At 37.2% G+C, this 22,622-nt stretch overlaps 1 protein-coding gene across 1 annotated transcript; it reads left to right on the top strand.

The window, feature by feature from the left end:
- The first annotated feature begins 1,404 nt into the window (after window positions 1-1,404).
- LOC111919868 (bi-functional coumaroyl CoA and feruloyl CoA ortho-hydroxylase F6H2-1-1) lies at window positions 1,405-4,343 on the top strand. Its single transcript, XM_023915431.3, has 3 exons — window positions 1,405-1,547; window positions 1,702-2,205; window positions 3,651-4,343. The coding sequence occupies exons 2-3, from the start codon at window positions 1,712-1,714 to the stop codon at window positions 4,225-4,227; spliced, it is 1,071 nt and encodes a 356-aa protein (XP_023771199.1). The 5' UTR covers window positions 1,405-1,547; window positions 1,702-1,711; the 3' UTR covers window positions 4,228-4,343.
- Window positions 4,344-22,622: the final 18,279 nt, after the last annotated feature.

Below are 22,622 nucleotides of genomic sequence, written 5' to 3'. Positions count from 1 at the left end.
CTGAAGGGCTGTTGAGGGCGGACCAGTCACGCTGCAGACTTGAATGGCATGGTTGTTCTGTATTGTGATACAATATGTTATGATTATGGTTGTATGTGGTTGGTATTTTGGGGGTAACTCACTAAGCTTTCGGGGCTTACAGTTCAGTGTATTGTTTCAGGTACTTCAGGAGATTGTGGCAAGGCGAAGGCGTGGTCGTACTGCTCCTCATGTTTTATGATTCATGTGATATGGTTCCGGGGGATACTCTGATGTGTAAACCATTTTGAAAATAAGATGTACGAACTTAATGGTTTTTTAATGAAATAAAATGTTTTAAATTGGCTCAAATTTTTGGTCGTTACAGTTTTTAGGTAAGATAGGGACCAAACACATAACAAAAACAAATAGTAGGGACCAAACACATAACAAAAACAAATTGTTAGGACTTTCGGAGTTAAAAAATTAGTTAGAGACCAAACATGTAAGTTACTCCAAACCATAGGGACCATTCATGTAATTTTACTCAAAAAGTTAAGGTCTCTTTTTTATAGAAAAAAATTAATAAATATATCAAAATTCATATTCTTTATACTTTTTAAACATAGATTCATATTCATGTTAAAAAAAACGATATTACAGTTCAGATTCACATTGTGAACCTATTCAGATTTCTATTGTAAACATGTTCAGATTTATATTGTGAACCTTCTCAGTTTCACAGTGTACATATTAATAAGTCAGATTCACAGTGTGAATCTGAACAGATCGGAGCATTTTCACGTTGTGAATGTTAAAATTTGAAATATTTACAGTTTAGATTCACAGTGTGAATCTACACTGATCGATGTTTTTTTTTTTTTTTTTGTGAACCTTCTCAGATTCACAGTGTGTATAATAATAATTCAGATTCACAATGTGAATCTGAACTGTTCGAGATTTTTTATATTGTGAATGTTAAAAATTGAAATATTTACAGTTCATATTCACAGTGTGAATCTACACTGTTCGAGGTTTTTTTTTTTTTTAATCGGTGTTGTTGTTTATTAATAGAGTACAAAAAATTAATATCTTTGGTATAATTAGTTTTTTTTTTTTTTTTTATAAAAATAAACTTAAATATTGAAAAAACTAAGAAAATTAAGTGCGTTTTTTTCGAACAAAAAATTTTGTTTTTTATATATCATCATGCATCTTTATGAAATGAGGACGAAAAATCGTGAACAACGGTATATTCGGTTTTTTTTTTGATAAAAAACTTGGCCTAAAAAAAATTTAAATGAAAAAAAAAGAAGTGAGTTTTGTTATAATCCGGTACATGTGCGTCCATTATAAAAGTTTACAACATTTCTTTTTTGCGTTGATCGCTTTAAATCCGGTTCATTATAAAAGTTTACAACACTTCTTTTTTGCGTTGATCGCTTTAAATCCGACGTTTTGGATTGGTTGCTTTATTCCTTGATTAATAATTGAACTTTTCCATTTATATATATACCTGCTTTCCTTGAATTGTTTATCTGACATTGTATTTTCTCCATTAAAGTTGCAAGAGGCTCAAGACCTACAAGGTAACTTCAAAACTCATTTGCTAGTTGTTTATCTTTCAAATTTGAGGATCTTTTAGCCAAAAGCAATGATGCATGATAGATTAACATACGACCATGGGTGCGGTTTCCCTAGGATTTTGTGGAACAATTGCTTACTCGTTTAAATTTACATCAGGTTGACTTAAATGGAACCATTGCTTACCAATATGCATAAGCTCAAAACATTTGTTATCGATGAAGGTCACGGTGTGAAGGGTCTATCAGACCTCAAAATCAACACTTTACCGGAGTTATTCATTCAACCTCTTGAAAAACGGTTTGATATGAGCAAAGTGTTATCTGAGGAGTTGATCCCAATCATTGACATGTCGAATTCTGAAGATCCTGAGGTAATGAAATTGATTTGTGATGCAGCGGAGAACCATGGTTTCTTCCAAGTTGTTAACCATGGAATACCTCTAAGCATGATGGAGGATGTGAAAGATTCAGCACATAAGTTTTTCGGATTGTCTGTTGAAGAGAAAACGAAGTATCTATTCAAGGATGGAACTACGAAAAATGTTGAGTACCTTAGGAGTTTTACACCCGAAGTAGATAAGGTTTTGGATTGGAAAGATCATTTAGGTTGTGCATATGTGTCTGACGATGAAGCCATTGAATTTTGGCCCCACGTTTGTCGGTAAGTTGGACTATCATAAGTGATCATTTTTTTTAACATATTTTCGCAAAAAAACATCTCAATTTAGTATTTATTATGCAACTTTATAACGTAATTTCACAAAAAAGTCAAGGGGACTTTTTAAGCATTTGTTATTAATCATTTTGTCGTATAGGGTCAGAAACCCGACAATCTTGATATTTTAGTTATTAACCCAACAAAATTTATCATCCATTTGATAATTTTCTTTGTCTTCTACTGTTGATAGAAACGGGCATTGTTGATGTTAGGTGCAATGCTGCATCTTTATCATCCATTTAATATATTTAAGAACGTTAATAAAACAAAAAAATTGTTGATGGATCAATGGAACGTGAAGCGATCAAGTGACTATTTTATTTATATAGGTTGCAAAATAGTCAAAAAAAATTTCGGTTAACCCTTCAATAAATATTTATTTTTATTAAATTTGTTTAATAAATAATATATTGAGCAGTGATAGAGTGCTGCAAAGCTATTACTATAAGAATTGGTAATATTTCAATTGATATATATATATATATATATATATATATATATATATATATATATATATATATATATATATATATATATATATATATATATATATATATATATATATATATATATATATATATATATATATATCAATTGAGACCACTTATATTTTGTGAGACCGTGAGACGCATTTGTTTATTTATTTTTTATTTTTTTTTTTTTTAGTTAATTCATGTTCCGAAAATAATATTTAAAAAAAGAATTTTTTGATTTTTCCATTTATTTTGCATTTTAAAATTATTTTTAGAATATGTACAGTGTAATATTCTATTTAGAATATTTCACGTATTTTTCAAAAAAAATAGAATTTTTTTTTTATTTTTTTTAATTTTTTTTAGTTAATTCAAGTTCCGAAAATAATATTTAAAAAAAGAATTTTTAGATTTTTCCATTTATTTTGCATTTTAAAATTATTTTTTAGAATATGTCAGTGAAATATTCTATTTAGAATATTTCACGTATTTTTCAAAAAAAAACGGATTTTTTTTTATTTTTTTAATATTTCTTTTAGTTAATTCAAGTTCCGAAAATAACATTTAAAAAAAGAATTTTTGGATTTTTCCATTTATTTTGCATTTTAAAATTATTTTTAGATTTAGTCTCACGGTCTCACAAAATTAGAATGGTCTCAAATGAACCTGAACCTATATATATATATATATATATATATATATATATATATATATATATATATATATATATATATATATATATATATGAGGTTATATGAACATTTATTTTCTCATGCACAACATTGAACAAGTTTCATTGTGACCTATATTTCTAATTTTACATGTTAAGATATATGTTAACAAAAAAATTAAATTGATGTATTGTAACATAAAAGGTTCAAATATATCTAACATTGTCTCTTGTTTCATATATAGGTATCAACTTCTGGAATACATGAACAAATCCGAATCACTTATCAAGAGGCTATTATCGGTGCTAATAAAGAGATTAGGTATACCAAAACTTGACAAAACAAATCAACAACTTTTTATGGGCTTAAGGAGAATAACCTTAAACTACTATCCCATATGTCCTCAACCTGAGCTTGCAACTGGCGTTGGTAGTCATTCGGATTTTTCAACCATAACTGTCCTGCTTCAAGATGAAGTTGGGGGTCTTTATGTTCGAAAATTTGAGACTGACAATTGGATCCATGTCCCTCCTATAAAGGGATCTTTGACTGTAAACGTCGGTGATGCTCTTCAAATCATGAGTAATGGTCGATACAAGAGTGTAGAACATCGTGTGGTTGCTAATGGACACAATGATCGGATATCAGTGCCAATTTTTGTGAACCCAAGTCTAAGTGAAGTCATTGGCCCATTGCCACAAGTGATCAAGAGAGGGGAGAAGGCTTTGTATAAGCAAGTTTTGTATTCGGATTATGTGAATCATTTTTTTAGCAAAGCATATAACGGGAAGGATGCTATAGATTTTGCAAAGGGTATCTGAATTTAGAAGTGGATTAAGGAAGTGATATTGAAATTGGATGTCAAAATACTTGATTAAACACTAAGTGTATTGGAAGTCGATGATGAAATAAAAGCAAATATTGCCATCTATCAAAATGATTTAAATTAAAAAATGAATAGTAAAGGTTGCACAATTTCATTTTTTTTACTAGTATTTCCATACTTAATCTACCATAATAAATGAAAATGTTATTGTCACTTGTCATTCTCTCATTTAATTGGCCACATGTCATTTTGTCATAATTTTGAGATATATTAATTTTCCACTTGTCATTTACTTCATTATTCATTTCCAACATATCATTAATTTAGTTTCCATAAATTAAACCTACCATAATGGCTATTAATTTCAAATTTGAAATTTGAAATTTCAATTTCAAATAAATTTACATTTTAACATTTGTATTTAACATTTTGTTATAATAACTCGTTTAGTACATGGGTCTGACAATTAAACACATAATTTTAATTTATTTATTTTTTGCATGTTTTTTTGTCATAATTTTCACTTATTTCATATTTCAAATTCAAATAAACTTCTCATTTTATCGCTCCTATTTAACATTATGTTTTAATCAACCCGTATAATATACAGGTCTCACAACTAGTTAGATTAATAGTTGTATATAGATCAGCTTCCATATGTTCTATGTGACCCAATGTTTTGATATGGGAAAGATATTGATATAATTATTTGACTTTGTTATGTTTTTTTGTATAAAAACTTTGTTTTTATGTTTTGGGCTGTTTTAATTTTTGGTTAAGATTTTTTGAAGAAAAAGATGAATTTTGATATAGCCATGAAAATGAAACCGATGAAACGTGATGAAAAATACACAGGAAAAATAGTCATTTAAATATATGCACTTTTTAGAAAGGAAAATCTAACGAAAAAAACAAAGGACCAAGGTGATACTATGGAAACATGTTACAAAGAAGGAAAGTAAAGGTTTTGTTTTTAGACTCATGAAATCCACTATAATTTATTTTTTCTCACACACACACACACACACACACACACACACACATATATATATATATATATATATATATATATATATATATATATATATATATATATATATATATCGGAAAAGTGAATATATCCTTAAGTGTATATAAACTTAGGTACCTAAACTCATCACAATACGCCGTTTTGTTTGATATATTCATTATAATGTTCTTTAACTTCAATTCCAAATTGATTTACTTTCAAGAATTTTTAAATTTAACTATTATCTTCCTCTTACATAACAACTATTAGGCTATATATGTTATAGTTGAAAATGAAAATTACGTAACAGGAAGATAAATATGAAACTCATAAAAAATTTTGATGTAAATTAAGTTAGAAGTTGAATTATAAGAATATTGGACAATTACAATGTATCTATATAATACAAAATGACGTTGTTTGGTGTGTTTGGATACCTAAGCTTATATACCTTAAGAATATATATATATATATATATATATATATATATATATATATATATATATATATATATATATATATGTATATATATATATATATATGTATATATATATATATATATATATATATATATATATATATATATATATATATATAGGAGTAAGATCAAATGAGAACATTAAAAAGGTTGAGAACATGAGAATAAAGTATATTCATGTGTGATTCCATTATTCATTTGTGGAGAAATGATAAATTTTTACGCCTTTAATTTCAACTGAAGAGAAAAAAGCATAGTAATGTTGATTGTGCGTAAAAATTTATAATTTCTCCACAAATAAATACATGGAATCACAATTGAATATACTTGTTCTTGCGTTCTCAACCATTTAGGTGTTCTCATTTGATCCTTTCCCTATATATATATATATATATATATATATATATATATATATATATATATATATATATATATATATATATATATATATATATATATATATATATATATATATATAGGTTCAAATATTTTTAGCAAATATTGTGTGCCTAAATGCACCAATCAGAAATTAGCAAATAATTAATTAATTAATTAAATAAATAAGGGTAAATTAGTAATATTACATATATGTATTAATGAATATCCAAAATTAACAACTGATATCCCTTTATTTAAGGGATCAATTTTTATTTACCTATTAAAACCCTACACCACCGTTTTTTCCAGAGACGTACATCACCAACACCTCCGACCACCGCCAGTACGTCTGGATCGTCGCAATCTCCACCTCATAGTCCGCCGACCACCATTGTTCCAACTTCTTTATGCTTGGTGGTCTTCATTGTTGACCAAATCCGCATCAAGTGGCTATTCCACCACCATCAAATTGTTGATCGGCCTTCATCATCATCGGGATCTATCCGAGATTTTGTATAAAGCATTTATCGTTTGAACTTTGAAGTCTTGTTTATAATCGTTAGGTATGCATTTTTTATGTTCTTTATTGTTTCTTTCAATTAATTGATAAAAAAAGTTAATTCGTTATGAATCGAAGTTGCTGTTTCATTCGAATGGGACATTCAATTTCATATAGTTTGCAGTTTTTGATCTTCTTTATTGTTTCCATGGACAACAGGTGATCTTCTTCTTCATCTTATTTTGATTTGAATCCATGTAAATTTGGATGTTTGGGTTTTCCTGAAAAAATTTATGATAATGGATGGGATATAACTCATGGTTGTTTGGGGTTGTTTCTTGAATTCAAGAAACTGAATTGGTAAGACTATCACTAATTTTTTTTGAAGAAACCGAAGAAGCACACCACGTGTTTGATAAAATGCATAGTTGATATTCTCTTAGTTTTGGCCAACTCAGGTGTGTGTATGTGTGTTTCAACTGATCAAAATTTTCTTTTTTCCACCATTAACATATGCGGTTAACAGTGTCTGTCTCCTTTGCAGCTACATGTTTCAATGGGTCATAGTTTCGTCCATTGATACCCCTGTTAGAAGCCATGCCAAAGGAACTTGGTGCTAGCCTGCATGATATGATTAATCTGATCACAGGTAATATCTTGAAACAACATTCTGTCATGGCCTCCATGTGTTCGATAAAATGCCTCAATGAAAAAATAGTTAAAAATCATTAATGTTTTTACTTCACTTTGTTCCTTATTCTTTTCAGAACTATATAACTCAATTTAGATTGGGTTGGATGCCATTTTCATAACAATAGGTTGATGCTAGTTCCTTATTCTGTCAGAATTTGCAGTTAAATACATTGAGCATATCAAGAAGAAACACATGGAACCCGAAGAATGTTAGTTCCTTATTCTGTCAGAATAGGTTGATGCTAGTTCCTTATTTTGTTTGTTGGGTATATTCTTGATAATACAAATTCTTAAAGAATATTCTTACAGAATTGTTTATTTTGTAAGAATATTATTTGTTGTATTCTGATAGAATTGTAGTTAATTATTTGTATGTTTAATGTGCAGGTTTTACAAGTGTATCACTACAAATTACTTGGCAATGAATTTCTGGTAGAAAAGGCTTCAAGAATGGCTTGAAGACCTGATGGGAAAGGGTTGAAGAATGAATTAAAGAATGATCACACTCATTTTTTAAGAATGTTGTTATTTTTTAATAATTATACTTGTTTATTCTTTCAGAATGTTTGTTATTATTCAATGAATCACAATCATACAATGTAACTTTTTGATATATTATTAGTTCAAGAATCGATTTTGTGTATTCTTTCATAATGTATTTACTAGTTTATGTTTGTCATTCTGTCATTCTGAGAGAATAAAATCGAAAAATACATTTACTAGTTTATGGTTGACATTCTATCATTCTGACAGAATAAAATCGGATTTTTAAATTTGAATTAATTTAAAATATTCAGATTTTTAAAAAATAAAGGAATTAATCATCCCTAAAAATCCGAAAATTTCCTTTTTTAATATAGGTTAATTGACTAAAATGCCCTTATGCTGAAATTTGTGTGATTATATGGTACATGTTATCCTATTCTACTACCATAGACCCTCAAATCATGACATTTGATTATATTCCATCCGATGGCCCAGATCTGTGCATTCTGGCACACAATAGTTAGTAAAAACAAAATAACCTAACCCTATATATATATATATATATATATATATATATATATATATATATATATATATATATATAGAGAGAGAGAGAGAGAGAGAGTTAGGTTCAAATGTTTGTATTATCTATGGTATGCTTGTAGGATTGACTAAGGAACAATTATTTTAATAATTTTAAGAATGTAATTAATGCATGTTAAATGCTAAAGGTTTATTTAATGTTCATTATATATTTAACATGTAATATGCATTAATTACTTTCTTAAAATAACTAAAATGATTGATCCAGAATCAATCCTAAATGTATACAATAGATAGTTAGAACACAATAACCTAATCTCATATATATATATATATATATATATATATATATATATATATATATATATATATATATATATATATATCTTACTATGTTAATATACAAACCTTACTATTTCTAAAAATAAAATTGAGACGTCCAAACCATTAAGCTTTAAGTACTATAATTTATGCATAGTGGATTTTATATTTCATAAATTTTAAGTTTAAAATAGAAAGACTAATGCAAAAAAAATTTTGAAAGCTAACAAAAATGCATAATTAACTGGTCACCAAACTAAATCAACACAAAAATCGGGTGTAAGCTTTAGAATCTCTCTTCAAGCTTATGACCAAGTGATCAACTGAAACCAAATCGCTCTGTCTCGGTCACATTTTTCTCTATCTCGGCCCGTCCCCATATATTCCCAAAGTCCAATCTTCACATCCACCTCTCTCTCCCCATCTATCCTCTTTATTGTACTATCTCCCTCCCGTATGAAAAATCCCTAAATCACCGTCGTTACCCTGATCTTCACAACCACCACCACCACCAAGATCTTCATCAACTGGATTTCCGCCATCCCTCACCATCATCGTTACCCTCTCCGTAATCACACTGGTCACCACTACATAAAATAAGCACTTGGAACGAATTTTAAGCTTATTTTGGTTACTGTTAATGATATAAGGGGCGATTTAGGAAATAGGGAGTAATACTAGATCATGTGTTTGGAAGGTATCGACATACAATTCTTTAAATTTTATGCATCAAGAAATGTAACAATCTTATGAAGGATATCACTTTCTCCTTCAAATACAATCGCCATCAGCAACCATTAACAACCATTGTCATTCTCTCCCTCTCTCTCTCTCTCTCTCTCTCTCTCTCTCTCTCTTTATCTCCCTGTCTCTCAACCTAATCTTTCTCATATGTTGTGATTGGCAAGCTAACCCCTCACCGGCTACCTGAACCCTTATCGATCTTCATAAGAAAAACCAAGTAAGCTTCTATATACGTTTTTTACACATAAATGTTGAGTATCTGTTACATCACAGCCAAATCTTATTGATTTACTTTTTAGATTTACCAAAAATCCATCTGATAAGTTTTTCAATTGGATTTACCTGGATTTGCACTTGAATCAATTAACCCCATTGGGTTGTCGCTTCCGCTCACCATACATTCGATGAAATGCCTCAGAGGTTTCTAAAACAATTGTAAGTGCATGAATGACAGAAGTATGATTATCACAGAAGCTAAAGTTTTTGTATGGATAATAAATTCCATTGGAAGCTATATATCTCATTCATTTCTTCTACTTTTTGTTTATTTTTATAATTTTATAATTTTTTTTATTATTTCTGATTGCAGATTATCTAGATAGTGAATCCTTTGGCAACACCATTGGATGTTTTACAAAAAAGATGTTGTTTTGTGGTTTTTTTACTACTCTTGAAAAGAAATCAAAGAGTTTTTGTAACGCCCCATTTCTGGTATGTAATCTAAATATAGTATTTTCCCTTCTTATGAGGAACTCGACGAGTCAGTAGCCCGACTCGACGAGTAGAGACGGGATTTGTAAACGTTTTTAGTGGGCGACTCGACGAGTCTGTTTCCCGAAAAGAAAGGAAAGAAGACCAATAGAAGAAAAAGGAGATCCAGAATCTAGCTTCCATTTGCTATACATTCGGGTAATAAAGTTATCACCTTGCTTATTCTTCCATTAAACCCTCTTTTATGCTTGTTTATGGTTCTCTTGGAACTTTATGTCACACCCCAAAACCATGAACGGCGGAAATGTTCTGGGGCGGAGGACATCATGTATAGTATCACAACAATGAATAGTAGTAAACAAGCAACAACATCATCCATTGCATTAATAATATAATTTCATACAGTGAGTTCTGTCAAGTTATATAGACACCAAAAATACATATCAAAATAAAAGACGAGTCTTGAACGAACTCCATCTTCTCAAAACCTGGCACTTGTACCTGTCTACTGGTGACCTGAGAATACAAGTTATTTTGAAAGTGAGTATTAGCTTTAAAGCTGGTGAGATCATAAGTATATTAGTTTCTGTATTTGTATGAAAGTATTTGTAAGATGTTTTGTAAGATGTTTTGAACTCTCCAAGAAAAACCTATGTCTCCTACTAAAAGTAGCCTTCTACCAGGGCATCTAGTATCTGTGTGTGTCTCTTGTAAGAGTGTGTATTTTCCCAAATCCGACTATCATTAACCAAAAATATTGTTTTTACATTACCATGCATCGTATGAATGCTCACAAAGTGAATGTAATGGGGAAATAATATAGTACTGTAGTATTGTAATAAGTAACTACTGTTGTACTAACTACCTTAAACCAATTGTAATTTAAAGTAACATGTGATCGGCCTGTATCCTGCTACCGACTCTAGTAAAACGACGATGTAAGACGTCGTAAGAAATGACATTTGGCACCCATAGACTTGTAAGTCCCACTATAGCGAGTAGCAAGGTGTAGGATAGTCAATCCAGTATAGATCTATACGCAAACTCATACGCTCCCCAATTAAGGAGATTCTGGATACAAAAACGGTCATGGCAGGTAGTGCCATGCCACGTTTAATGGCTCACATAACTGCATGAATGTATACGTAATGTATGTGCTAGATGTATTGTGTGTTCTTTCTATGTCTAGCATGTATGTACTATAATGTTCTGTGTGTACTAGTTGTAATGTGTGTTCTCTCACTATCTAGCAAATATTGAAATGTACTGTGTGTACTAGCTGTAATGTGTGTTCTCTCACTATCTAGCATGTATTGAAATGTACTGTGTGTACTAGTTGTAATGTGTGTTCTCTCACTATCTAGCAAGTATTGACTAATGAATGAACTTACTCTTTGTATGATTCATTGTTCTAGTAATAGTATTTGTAACTTCCTAAACTACGCCTATCGTAGTTTACTAGTAATCTGACTTGTACGTATAATCATGAATGTATTCCCTTGCTACCCAAGGGTATTGAATTGGCTGATAGAACTTTTATGTCTATATATGTATACATAATATATAACTAATATTTAGACGACCTTCGGAAAGATACCCGATGCCCTAAAGCCACATCCCAACGAGGAAAAGGAGATAAGGCGAGCTAGCATTCCTAAGCCCTTTAAACATTGCGTATATAACTATACATATATATAGGCATGCATTTGACAATATAAAAATATTTAAAAGAGTTTAAGTAAAAGTATTTGACAACAGAAAAGTTTGTAAAGTAGTTTGAAGCAAAACAGTTTGATAACACAGTTTGAAAAGTAAGAAAACCACTTGTTTGGTAGCTAGTAATCACATGTGATTGATATAATAACTATAAGTATTCAACTTGTATTCCCCCCCCCCCCATAAAAGCATTTAAAAACATTAAACGGTCAATTTAAGGGGTATGAACTCACCTATAGTGAGTGGTATGGATGAACTGAAGAAACAGGATTGCTAGGTGTCAAGTGAAGACTTGAGCACACACAAGGATCCTAGTTAACATATAATGACACATATGTGTATCCAATTAGTATTTAAATAACTAATCAACAAAGTTAAGACATCCTAGGACATGCTAAACACCTTATATAAGTGTTATAAGTCCCAAAGATTGCATCTAAGTGTTGTAGTACATTGCTATTGAGTTTAGGGTTCAAGGAAACCCCCTTTAATGAGTTTACGGTTTTGTGACCATCACTCATTGACTTTACGGACGTAAACTCATACTTTTTTGACCATGTTTTTTTTGAAGCCCTACAAGTCCTTTAGAAGCATTTCTACTTGATGGGTAAGCCTTTGGAAGAGATTTAGGGCACCATTTCCCTCCTTTGAGGAGTTTACGACCCTAAGACCATTTCCTTTTGGTTTTACTACCGTAAAACCTTATGGAATATGGTATTTTGATGTTTTCAAGTCCTAAACATATTAAGGAATGAGTCTAGACTAGTTTCCAAAGCTTGTGAAGGGACTACGGTCACTTTGGCCCCTAAATTAGGGTTTACGGTCCAAGATGTTCTTGGACTGTAAACACCTTTGATCTTGGTGTTTCTTTGTGTTTTCTTGATGTAAAGAAGTGTATCAAGCCTTAACATACTCTAGGATAGAAATACTTACAATATAGAAGCTTGAAAAGGTCCAAAAGTCCAAGAACACTAGTGTGTGTTCTTGGTGAAACTTGAAGAATCAACCTTTTGGAAAGATTTCATGGATAGAAGTGTGTTAAATCACTATATCAAGTTATATACTAACTTGAAAGGGCTAAAAACACTTACTAGGTGAAGATCGTGAAGAAATCTTTGGATGATACTTGAGAGTGTTTGAGATTTGGATCTTGAAAGTTGGAAAAATGGTAAAAATAACTAAGTGTCACTCTTATACCACTTTCATTTAGGGTTTACGGTCGTAAACTCCTTGTTTAGGCCGTAAACTCTAAACTTTTGATGTGTTGGGACTTTATTGTTGCACAATAAACCCTAGGGCATCCTCTCTCCTGATATCTCCTAAGTTGTTAATCCTAAAACACTAAAACTTATTCCAAAAAGCTTGAAATTTTACAGAAACTGTTCTGACTTCTATTGAATGGAAATGTTGTACATAATAGAAATTTCGGGTTGTCACACTTTATATGATTCAAACTCAAGAATTGAACTCTCCTTAGGATGGAAACCATACATCTTGATGTTATTGAGCTCTAGGAGCTCAATGTAGCTACCTTTATGTAGATATAGCCTTGTTCCAAACCCTAAGTGCTTATTGTTGGATGATTTTGGTGTTTAAGCCCCATTTTCTTGTGCATGCACGTAAAGTTGGAAACTTTACGTGTAAAACCAGCCCTAGAAGCCCATATCTATGAACTGGATGCACTGAAATCGACTAGATTCGACTGTATAGTAATGGCATGCATGAGACTCGGCGAGTCTACACCATGACTCGGTGAGCCCAAGGCAAACTTCTTGCCTCATTAACAAACTCGACGAGTTGTTCATACAACTCGGTGAGTCACAGTCTAGACGTGTTCATACGATGAAGGAGAACTCGATGAGTTGTTCATACAACTCGGCGAGTCGGATGAAGTTAGACTCAATGTTAGCATCAAAGAATAACTTGTCGAGTCTTTGCCAAACTCGACGAGTTGAAGCGGGAAAAGGATTAGAAAGGATGTTAGGGACTCGGCGAGTTGGCGGCCCAACTCGGCGAGTCCGGTCAACTGAAAGTTGACTTTGACCAGGGGTAAAATAGTCATTTTACCTTGAGAGTAGTTATCAGTATATGATTTAGTGTTTATGGGATTTGTAGCCAGGGAGTTCCGGAGCAGAAGTCAGCCAATTTCAGATTTAGCATCTCAGCAGCCAGCGTTACGATGTGAGTTTCCTTCCAGTTGGAACGGGTCTATGGGCACGATGCCGGCCCGTTTAGTTAGCAGTAGTTCCGGACTTCGGTCCGATGCAGTAGTTCAGTGTGCTTGATGTCTTTGTGATTCAAGCATGTCTTTGTGTTATGTGTTCCGGACTTCGGTTCGATGCAGTATGCAGTACATGTGTTTATGCTAGTAGATGTGATTGTGATATGCTATGTTCATTCAGTTTCCGGACTTCGGTCCGATGCAGAGGGCAAGGCCCTGGTTAGTTCCGGACTTCGGTCCGATGCAGTTCCAAACTTCGGTCCGATACAAAGGGCAAGGCCGTGGTTAGTTCCGAATTTCTATCTGATGCATTTCCGGACTTCGGTCCGATGCAGAGGGCAAGTCCCTGGTTAGTTCCGGACTTCGGTCCGATGTCGTTTCTGGACTACGGTCTGATGCAGGGGGCATGTCCCTGGTTAGTTCCGGACTTCGGTCCGATGTAGTGGACAAGGCCCAATACATGTTTATATGTTATTGTATGTTATGTGGTAGCTTGGGGGAGCTCACTAAGCTTTGTGCTTACGGTTTCTGTTTTTGGTTTCAGGTACTTCTGCTAGTATGGGGAAGAGCTCGGGATGATGGCATGGCACGCACCACAACTTCAGTTTATCCTGGGAGTTTATTTTGATATTTCTTTTGATATGTTTTGACAACAGTTGAATTGATACATTCGCTTTTACATTTTGAGATATGTGATTCGTGGTTTTGCTAAATGTTAGATGATTTTATGATTTGATAATGTTTTAAAAACAAAATTTTTGGGTTGTATTTTTGGGACATTTCAAGTTGGTATCAGAGCCTTGGTTTGAGGGATTCGGGCACACTTTCGGGTGTGACTGGACTCAAACTAAGGAAATGGTAAAAATATTTTTAAAAGAAAAATGTTTTCGAAAGAATTATTGAGAAAGAAACTTAAAAAGAAAAGAGTTTTTGAAAAAGAGAAAGGTGTGTGGTGCATGTGATCAGCCAAGCTCAAGTAAGTACTCCCAAATTACCCATATAAGTTTATATTATGATTATCAGTTTCAGTTTCAGTAGAACATCATGCTAGAATAGGACTAAGGATCTAGGAGGATGCGTTATGTTCCTGTTATATGTGTTGCAACTTTATGAGAATTTCATGCTAGTATGGAGTAGACAGTAATATGATAGTCTGTTTAGGTTATGCCTGATAGTATGAGCTTAGCATTGTATGCTAGTGCAGTTTCTTGATGAGGATATATTTGCCTGAGTAGTTTCCTATGTCTGAATGTTGCTTGCTTTGTGATTTGTGGGACTCAGAGTGATGGGAGTTAACTATTAGGTGGATACATTAATTCTCATGCAATCATGGTTGAATAATCTTAGAGTATTGGATTTGACCCTATTATGCAGCTCTTGTTTGAGTCCTAAGCGTTGTAGGGATGAGTCCCTTACTCAAAGGATTATTTGAACCTCGTTGCATGTGATGGTATCCATGTGGTGGCTAATTAGCATTAAAATGAGGCCTTCAGCAGCTGAGAACTGGTTTTTGGGAGAGTCAAAGATTTCCCTAGGGCAAGCCTAGGATGAGAGTAACAGAGATCAGTAGCAATAGAAGTGACTTGGTGGAGTCAAGGCAGTTCTCGAGGAAAGTACGGATAAATGCAGAAGGTAGTATGGGCTCGTACTACTGAAAGCAGAGGATCCATACTTGAATCAAGGAAGGCTGAGATGAGACTAGGAAACTTGTAGTAGTAGCGATCCCTCGAGATATATCAGTGTTTCTGACGTTTATCATGATGTGTTTTCAGAATGGTAGTTTTACGCCCTAGGCCAACAGTCGAGAGTTTAGGAGCCGACGAGGGATCGAGATTAGGCTAGGGGACCGAGCATTTGGATGAGCAGACTAGGGAGTTCCTGTCCTTAAAGGTTACTCACACCATACTCGAGCAGACGCCTATAATCATCGGTTCGATCAAGGAGGGTATTTTGGAGCTGATGGATGAGAGGTTGAGCACATTCTGTGCTGAGGTGGCGGCCATGATAGGGCCACACACACTCACCTTCAGGGAGTTTCGGGCTTGTGGAGCTCCAGACTATCATGGGGCGTGGGACCCCATAGCGAGTACTAGGTGGTTGGCAGATGTCGCCAACACATTCCGCACTAGCAGATATCCCGAGGGGGATAAGGTCAGACTAGCATCCTGTCTCCTAAAGGATAGGGCAAGAGATTGGTGGGAGGAGATTGGGCATGTCATTGGGGATGACGCTGCTCTTGATGCAATGACCTGGGCTGATTTTACTACCAGGTTCAGAGCCGAGTTTGCATCGGTTATTGAGGTGCAATAGTTAGCTAGGGAGTTTTAGGATCTCACTCAGACTACAGAGACAGTGGCGGAGATGACCGCCAAGTTCAGGGAGAGGGCTCTTCTCATTCCTTAGTATGCAGTTGATGAGGAAATGAAGAAGGCCCGTTATCATGAGATGTTACGGAGTGATATCCACCAGTTTGTGAGCCGGTCCAGCTGTAAAACGCTGGATGACATGATTGCAAGGGCTTGTGAGAGATAGATAGATTTGGAGACGGAGAAGAAGAGGAAGTCAGAGGCGGCATCTGTCACAGGATGTTCGGGCAAAAACCCAAGGAATCGGATCATAGATATAGAGGAAAGCATAGCCACAGTCGGTGTGGTAAGTGTGGGAAGTTCCACGATGGGGCGTGCAAGGTAGGGAGTCTCGGTTGATACAAGTGCCGCCGGACCGGGCATATGAGCAAAGATTGTACAGCTACTACCACCGCCACCACAACCTCTAATCGGATTTGCTTCCATTGCAATCAGAGGGGAGATAAATAGTCCCAGTGCCTAAGTTTGTCAGCAGCAGGGAAGGTGACGACACCTACCCCTGCTACATTGAGGATTACAGACGGCCGTCAGGGCCAGGGTGAGGCACCAGTGGAGAAGAGTAGAGCTTTCCAGATAACAGCAGAGGATGCGCGAGCGACTCCTGATGTGGTGATGAGTATGTATTTCCTTCTTATCTCTTTATTGATATTAATTGTTTCTCATCGTTATATGTTTTCGTATAGGGTCGTTCTTAGTGAACGGCATATCAGCTACAGTATTATTCGATTCGGGGGCTACCCAATCATTTGTCTCGCTTGCACTTAGCAAGCAATTTAGCCGAGCTCCAGGGGAGCTGGACAGTCCACTTGAGGTGGAGATAGCTGATGACAGGACCGTCAGGGTCGCGAGAATACATAAGGGATGTTCGCTGCAGTTATTTGATGAGCAGTTTTGAGTGGACTTGGTTCCTATTCCCCTGCGAGGGAATAAGGTTATAGTGGGTATGCATTGGCTAAGCCCCAATGGGGCAGTGATTGATTGTGAGCTGCAGTTAGTGAGGGTTCGTACTCCCAGTGTGGGAGAGTTAGTGATTTAGGGCGAGAGGCCACAACGCGGGCCAGTCTTTTGTTCAGCAGCAAGAGCTAGACGCTACGTTCAACAAGGTTGCGTAGGGTACAATGTGATAGATGCCCGGGAGAAGGGTAAGGTGACAGTTGACGATGTACCAGTAGTGCGAGAGTATCCGGACGTATTCCTGGAGGACTTACCTGGGATACCTTCGGAAAGATAGGTCGAGTTTCGAATTGACCTGGTTCCGGGTGCGGCTCCGATAGCCAAGGCACCATATCAGCTGGCTCCTCTAGAGATACATGAGTTGTCTACACAGCTGCAGGAGCTGCTAGACAAGGGTTTCATCCGCCCGAGTAGTTCACCATGGGGAGCTTCGATCCTTTTCGTGAGGAAGAAGGATGGGTCGTACCGTATGTGCATACATTACTGGGAGCTGAACAAGGTAAGAGTGAAGAACCGTTACCTACTACCAAGGATAGACAACTTGTTTGAATAGCTTCAGGGAGCATCTTGGTTCTCCAAGATTGATCTACGGTCAGGATATCACCAGATGCGAGTCAGGGATGAGGATGTGCAGAAGACCGCTTTTAGGACCCGCTATGGTCATTATGAGTTTGTAGTGATGTCATTCGTGTAACATCCGGATTTCCAAGTATTATATTTGATCCTTTATTTTTTTGAGTAAAAGAGAGGGACTCGACGAGTTGATTCGTAGACTCGTCGAGTAGGACCGCGATTGCTGACTGGACTAATGAACGGACTCGACGAGTCGGCTAGGGTGGACTCGACGAGTCCGCACTATGGAATGAAACCCTAATTCTTAGGGCCTGTGCCCTATTTAAAGGCCTTTATGGCCTCCATTTGCGGCTACCAGTCCTGAGAGAGAAACCCTAGAGAGCTTGAGCGAGTGGTGAGAGAGATTGAACTATTTTGATCATTTTTGGTGTGGTTTAGCAAAGGAGAAAGTGTTTCCAGCAAGAGGAGGTTAAGGGGATTGCTATTATCTGGGTTTCCAACTTGGATCTACATCTTTGAGGTAGAAAATCGATCCCTTTTTCTGTTTAGTATGAGATCCTTGAATTTTAGGGTTTTCTATACCATTTATTGGCTTGATTTGATGCATGTGTTGTCCCATTGAGTGATAGACTTTGGATCCGGACCTTTTGAGGTCCAGAGAGCCTTAGCCAACCTGCTTTATGTGGTTTCATGGAGGAAATGAACTTAGGTTGCCATTTTAGTAGTTATTTCACCAAAAGAAGCTTTGGGGGTGTTGCATGTGTACCAAGATTCGACCTTTATGTGATTATTATGCTTGGGAAGGTCATTTCTACGGATTAGAGAAACAGATCTGACCTTAGAAGGTCATTTAAGTATGATCATGGAAGCAACTCGCCGAGTTCATAAGTGGACTCGATGAGTCGAGTCAGGGTTGCCCCGCGATTCTTGATAGGAGAAACCCGTCGAGTGGAAGGATGACTCGATGAGCCAACAGAGGCTAGAAGGACTCAGAGGACCCGCTTGGACTAGCCGAGTCGCCCATGTGCGCTCGAGGAGTCGGGTCAAGGTTTAACCGTTGAATTTCATTGACCTTAGGGTTCTGGCCAACACGGATTCTGTAACATCCCGGAATATCAAGAGTAGAGTTGAAGGGCTAAAAGAGTAAATGGGAAAGGACAACTCGGCGAGTCCACGAGTGGACTCAGCGAGTAGGGTCGCGAATCTAGTCACGTGTTAAGTGACCAACTCGGCGAGTAGCATGGGTGGACTCGGCGAGTTGGTGCTGAGTGGAGAAAACCCTAATTTCGAGGGTTGAGCCCTATATAAAGAACATCATATCTCCTCCCCAGCCTCCTTATCATTCCTTGAGTTCCAGAAGCCCTAAATTCGTGAGGAGACCCCATTGTTGAGTGAATTAGAGCTTGGAGAAGGATATTTGGTGCTTTAAGCTTGAAGATTGGAGGCTTGTATCAGGAAGCTTGGGGGGAATCAGGAATCTACAGTTGATTGGGCTCATTCTAAGGGTAAGGAACCATTTCCTTAAGCTATTTTCTTCATGGGTTCATGTGTGGTGGTTGATATGACATCTAAATTGAGATAGAAGCTTGGATCTGAGGATGTTACTTCAGATCTAAGCTTGGGATGGTCTTGTATGTCATAAAGTCCCTGTTGATGAGTGATTGGTGAAGCTACCTAGTCCCAAACCCTAGCCCTAGAGTGAAAATGCCTAGATCTCCTTGGATTCACGTAAAGTTTGCCACTTTACGTGATGGATGGCCTTAGGAAGGGTGGATCTATGGTTTGGATCATCTGCATGGCTTGGAAAGCCTCTGTATGGATTCAAACCCGGTGCTACTCGGTGAGTCACATGGGTAGACTCGGCGAGTTACTTGAAGATAGGCTGGAACTCGGCGAGTTGGAAGAACAACTCGGCGAGTAGGTTGAAGATAGCCTTAGACTCGACGAGTCTGTTCTTGGACTCAACGAGTCTTGTCGAAGAGTCCCAATCTTTTCTGGTTGAGCTGAGAGTCGGTGAGTCAAGGGGTGACTCGGTGAGTTGTGTGCGAGTGGACTTAGAGTTGTTGAACTCGGCGAGTCTTGGGGTGACTCGGCGAGTTGGGTCGCGGATTGAAGGAAATGCTGAGCATGGGGACTCGGCGAGTCATCAGGTTGACTCGTTGAGTAGAGTCAGTCAAGGGTTGACTTTGACTTTGACCAAGGGTTGACCAATTGTCTTCCCGGGATATTTTGATAATTATTGAGTTTAGTGCTTTGGTATTGTTCAGTGGGGGAGTTCGTGTTGGAGTTTGGAGCAGCGGGATCTTATCTTTTCAGCCGACAGTTTCGAGGTGAGTTATCCTCACTATATCAACAGGGTATAAGGCACCAAGGCCGGCCCTTTATCGGATTGAGATCCGGGTATTTTTTGTATGTTATTGCTTTGATATGTTGCATCCTGGTAGCTAGGATGGTATATGTTAGAGACCTGGTTGAGATCGGTATCCTGAGATGTAGGGTGATGCTATGCTAGTGACTGGTTAGGTCGGTATCCTGGTTAGGATGATGATATGTTATGTGATCTGTTTGATCGGCTTTTTGACTATGAATGCTTATATGATTGTATGTTTATGTGCACATGGTTGTTTGGACTGGAGTTGGGTTGAGGCGGGTCCTGCTTTGTGTTGTAGGCCAAGATACCCAGGGCGGACCCGTTGTCCCGAAGGCCCAGCGAGCGGTCTGGATAGGCTGTAGGCCCCAAGAGGGCGGACCAGACGTGCCGAGGCTCGGAGAGTGGACCAGGCCGACTGAAGGCCCGGTGCGGGCGGACCAGTCATACTGTAGACTTAGAGAGTGGACCAGGTGGATTGAAGGCCCGGTGCGGGCGTACCAATCACACTGCAGACTCGAGGTATATGGCTAGACTCGGAGGGTGGACCAGGTTGACTGTTGGCCGGTGCGGCGGACCAGTCACACAGTAGACCCGAAGTGCATGGCTGTTCTGTGATCGGATATGTTATGGCATGTTCTGCGTGTATGGTATATGTGGTTGGTATTTTGGGGATATCTCACTAAGCTTTCGGTCTTACAGTTGTGGTTTTATGTTTTTCAGGTTCTTCAGGAGACCGTGGCAAGGCAAAGGCGTGATCGTACCGCTCCTCATGTTTATGTCGTGATGAGATTCTGGGAATACTTTAATTTAACTGTATTGAAAACCTTTTTGTAATAATTTAATGAAATCGGGGTGTTTTTGAAAAGTTTAAATTGGTTGGAATTTTTTGGTCGTTACAAGTTGGTATCAGAGCCTTGGTTTGAGTGAATTGGAGGAACACTCGTGTGACTCCAGTCTCAAATCGAGGAGAGTTTTCAAAAGAGAATTTAAAATGGTTTTCAAAATGAGTAAAGGAGGACGCGGGGGTACGATCAGCCGGAGCCAGTAAGTAACCCCAAAATACCATACATGATATTTGTTTTGAGCTTTGATAGAACAACATGCTAGTGCTAGGCTAGGGATCTTCAGGATTTGATGATAATGCTGCCTGATTTGTGATGCCTGTAGCCTAGGGTTTCCTTGTGGGAGATTTCCAGTGTTCCTCTAGTGGTGAGGGTTGAGCGCTTGTTTGTATGTTTTCACTAGGGTGTTGTGGTAGTACTTCATACAAATATGGGTAGGTGTGGAAGGTAGTATGGGCCCGTACTACTGAAAGCACAGGACCCATACGCGTATCAGGGAAACCATGACCTCTAGGGTTGGTTTGAGAGTTGGTTCCCGGGTTAGTGGGAAGTGTCTGAGATTTTGTGGTGTTTTTCAGTATGGAGATTCCAAGGCATGCTAGGAGTGGATCCGGGTCAGGATCGGGAGCAGGAGAGGGAGTTCTGGGCGGGTCGGTACCGCTCGAGGTTATTGGTCAGATGAGCACGTACGAGTTGGATGCGAGGATTCGTGAGATCCTGCGTGATGAGATTGCTGCGTTGTTCCGGGCTGACTTGCCGGAACTGTTTGGGTCGATCAAGACCGCCATGGTTGAGTCTTTTGATGAGCGCTATGCAGCTCTCACAGAGACGGCTGCCGCGGCGGCTACAGCGGCTGTAGCAGCGGCAGGGGGAGGAGCTGGTCGAGGTTTTCAGTATCGGTACTTCGATAATACGAAGCCTCCCACCTTTGATGGAGTTCAGGACTCGATTGTTGCTATGAGATGGTTATCGGACGTGGAGGGGTGTTTCTTCATGTGTTCATGCCCTGCTGATCAGAGGGTGAGGTGTGCTCTGAACCTGTTGAGGCTCGGGGCGAAGGATTGGTGGAGATTGACCACGGTGTCATATTCTGATGCACAGAGGGCTGCGGTTTCATGGGATCAGTTCAGAGAGATGTTCAGCACTCATTATGTTCTGCGAGTTGAGAGTGAGAGATTGGCTCAGGAGTTCCTTGAGCTGAAGCAGGGTTCAGAGTCGGTGAATGAGATCACCAGGATGTTCACTGAGAGGGCGATCTTTTGCCCTGCGTTCGCTTCAGAGCAGGCTCAGATGTCCCGATATCTGAGCATGCTCAAGAGGGACATCAGGCAGTTTGTGTCGACGCAGAGGTGCGAGACTTTGTTGGAGTTGCAGGAGGCCGCCAGGCAGCGCGAGTTAGAGATTGAGTTGCAGTTGCGTGAGCTGAGGCAGGCTCCGGTGCAATCGCAGCCGGCGCCAAAACGGTCCAAGACCGTTGATTCTAGA

This window comes from Lactuca sativa, chromosome 1 (genome assembly GCF_002870075.4).
Source record: "Lactuca sativa cultivar Salinas chromosome 1, Lsat_Salinas_v11, whole genome shotgun sequence".
NCBI lineage: Eukaryota > Viridiplantae > Streptophyta > Magnoliopsida > Asterales > Asteraceae > Lactuca > Lactuca sativa.
The sequence above is the reverse complement of the archived record's forward strand: the minus strand, read 5'-3'. Positions and strand labels throughout refer to the sequence as shown.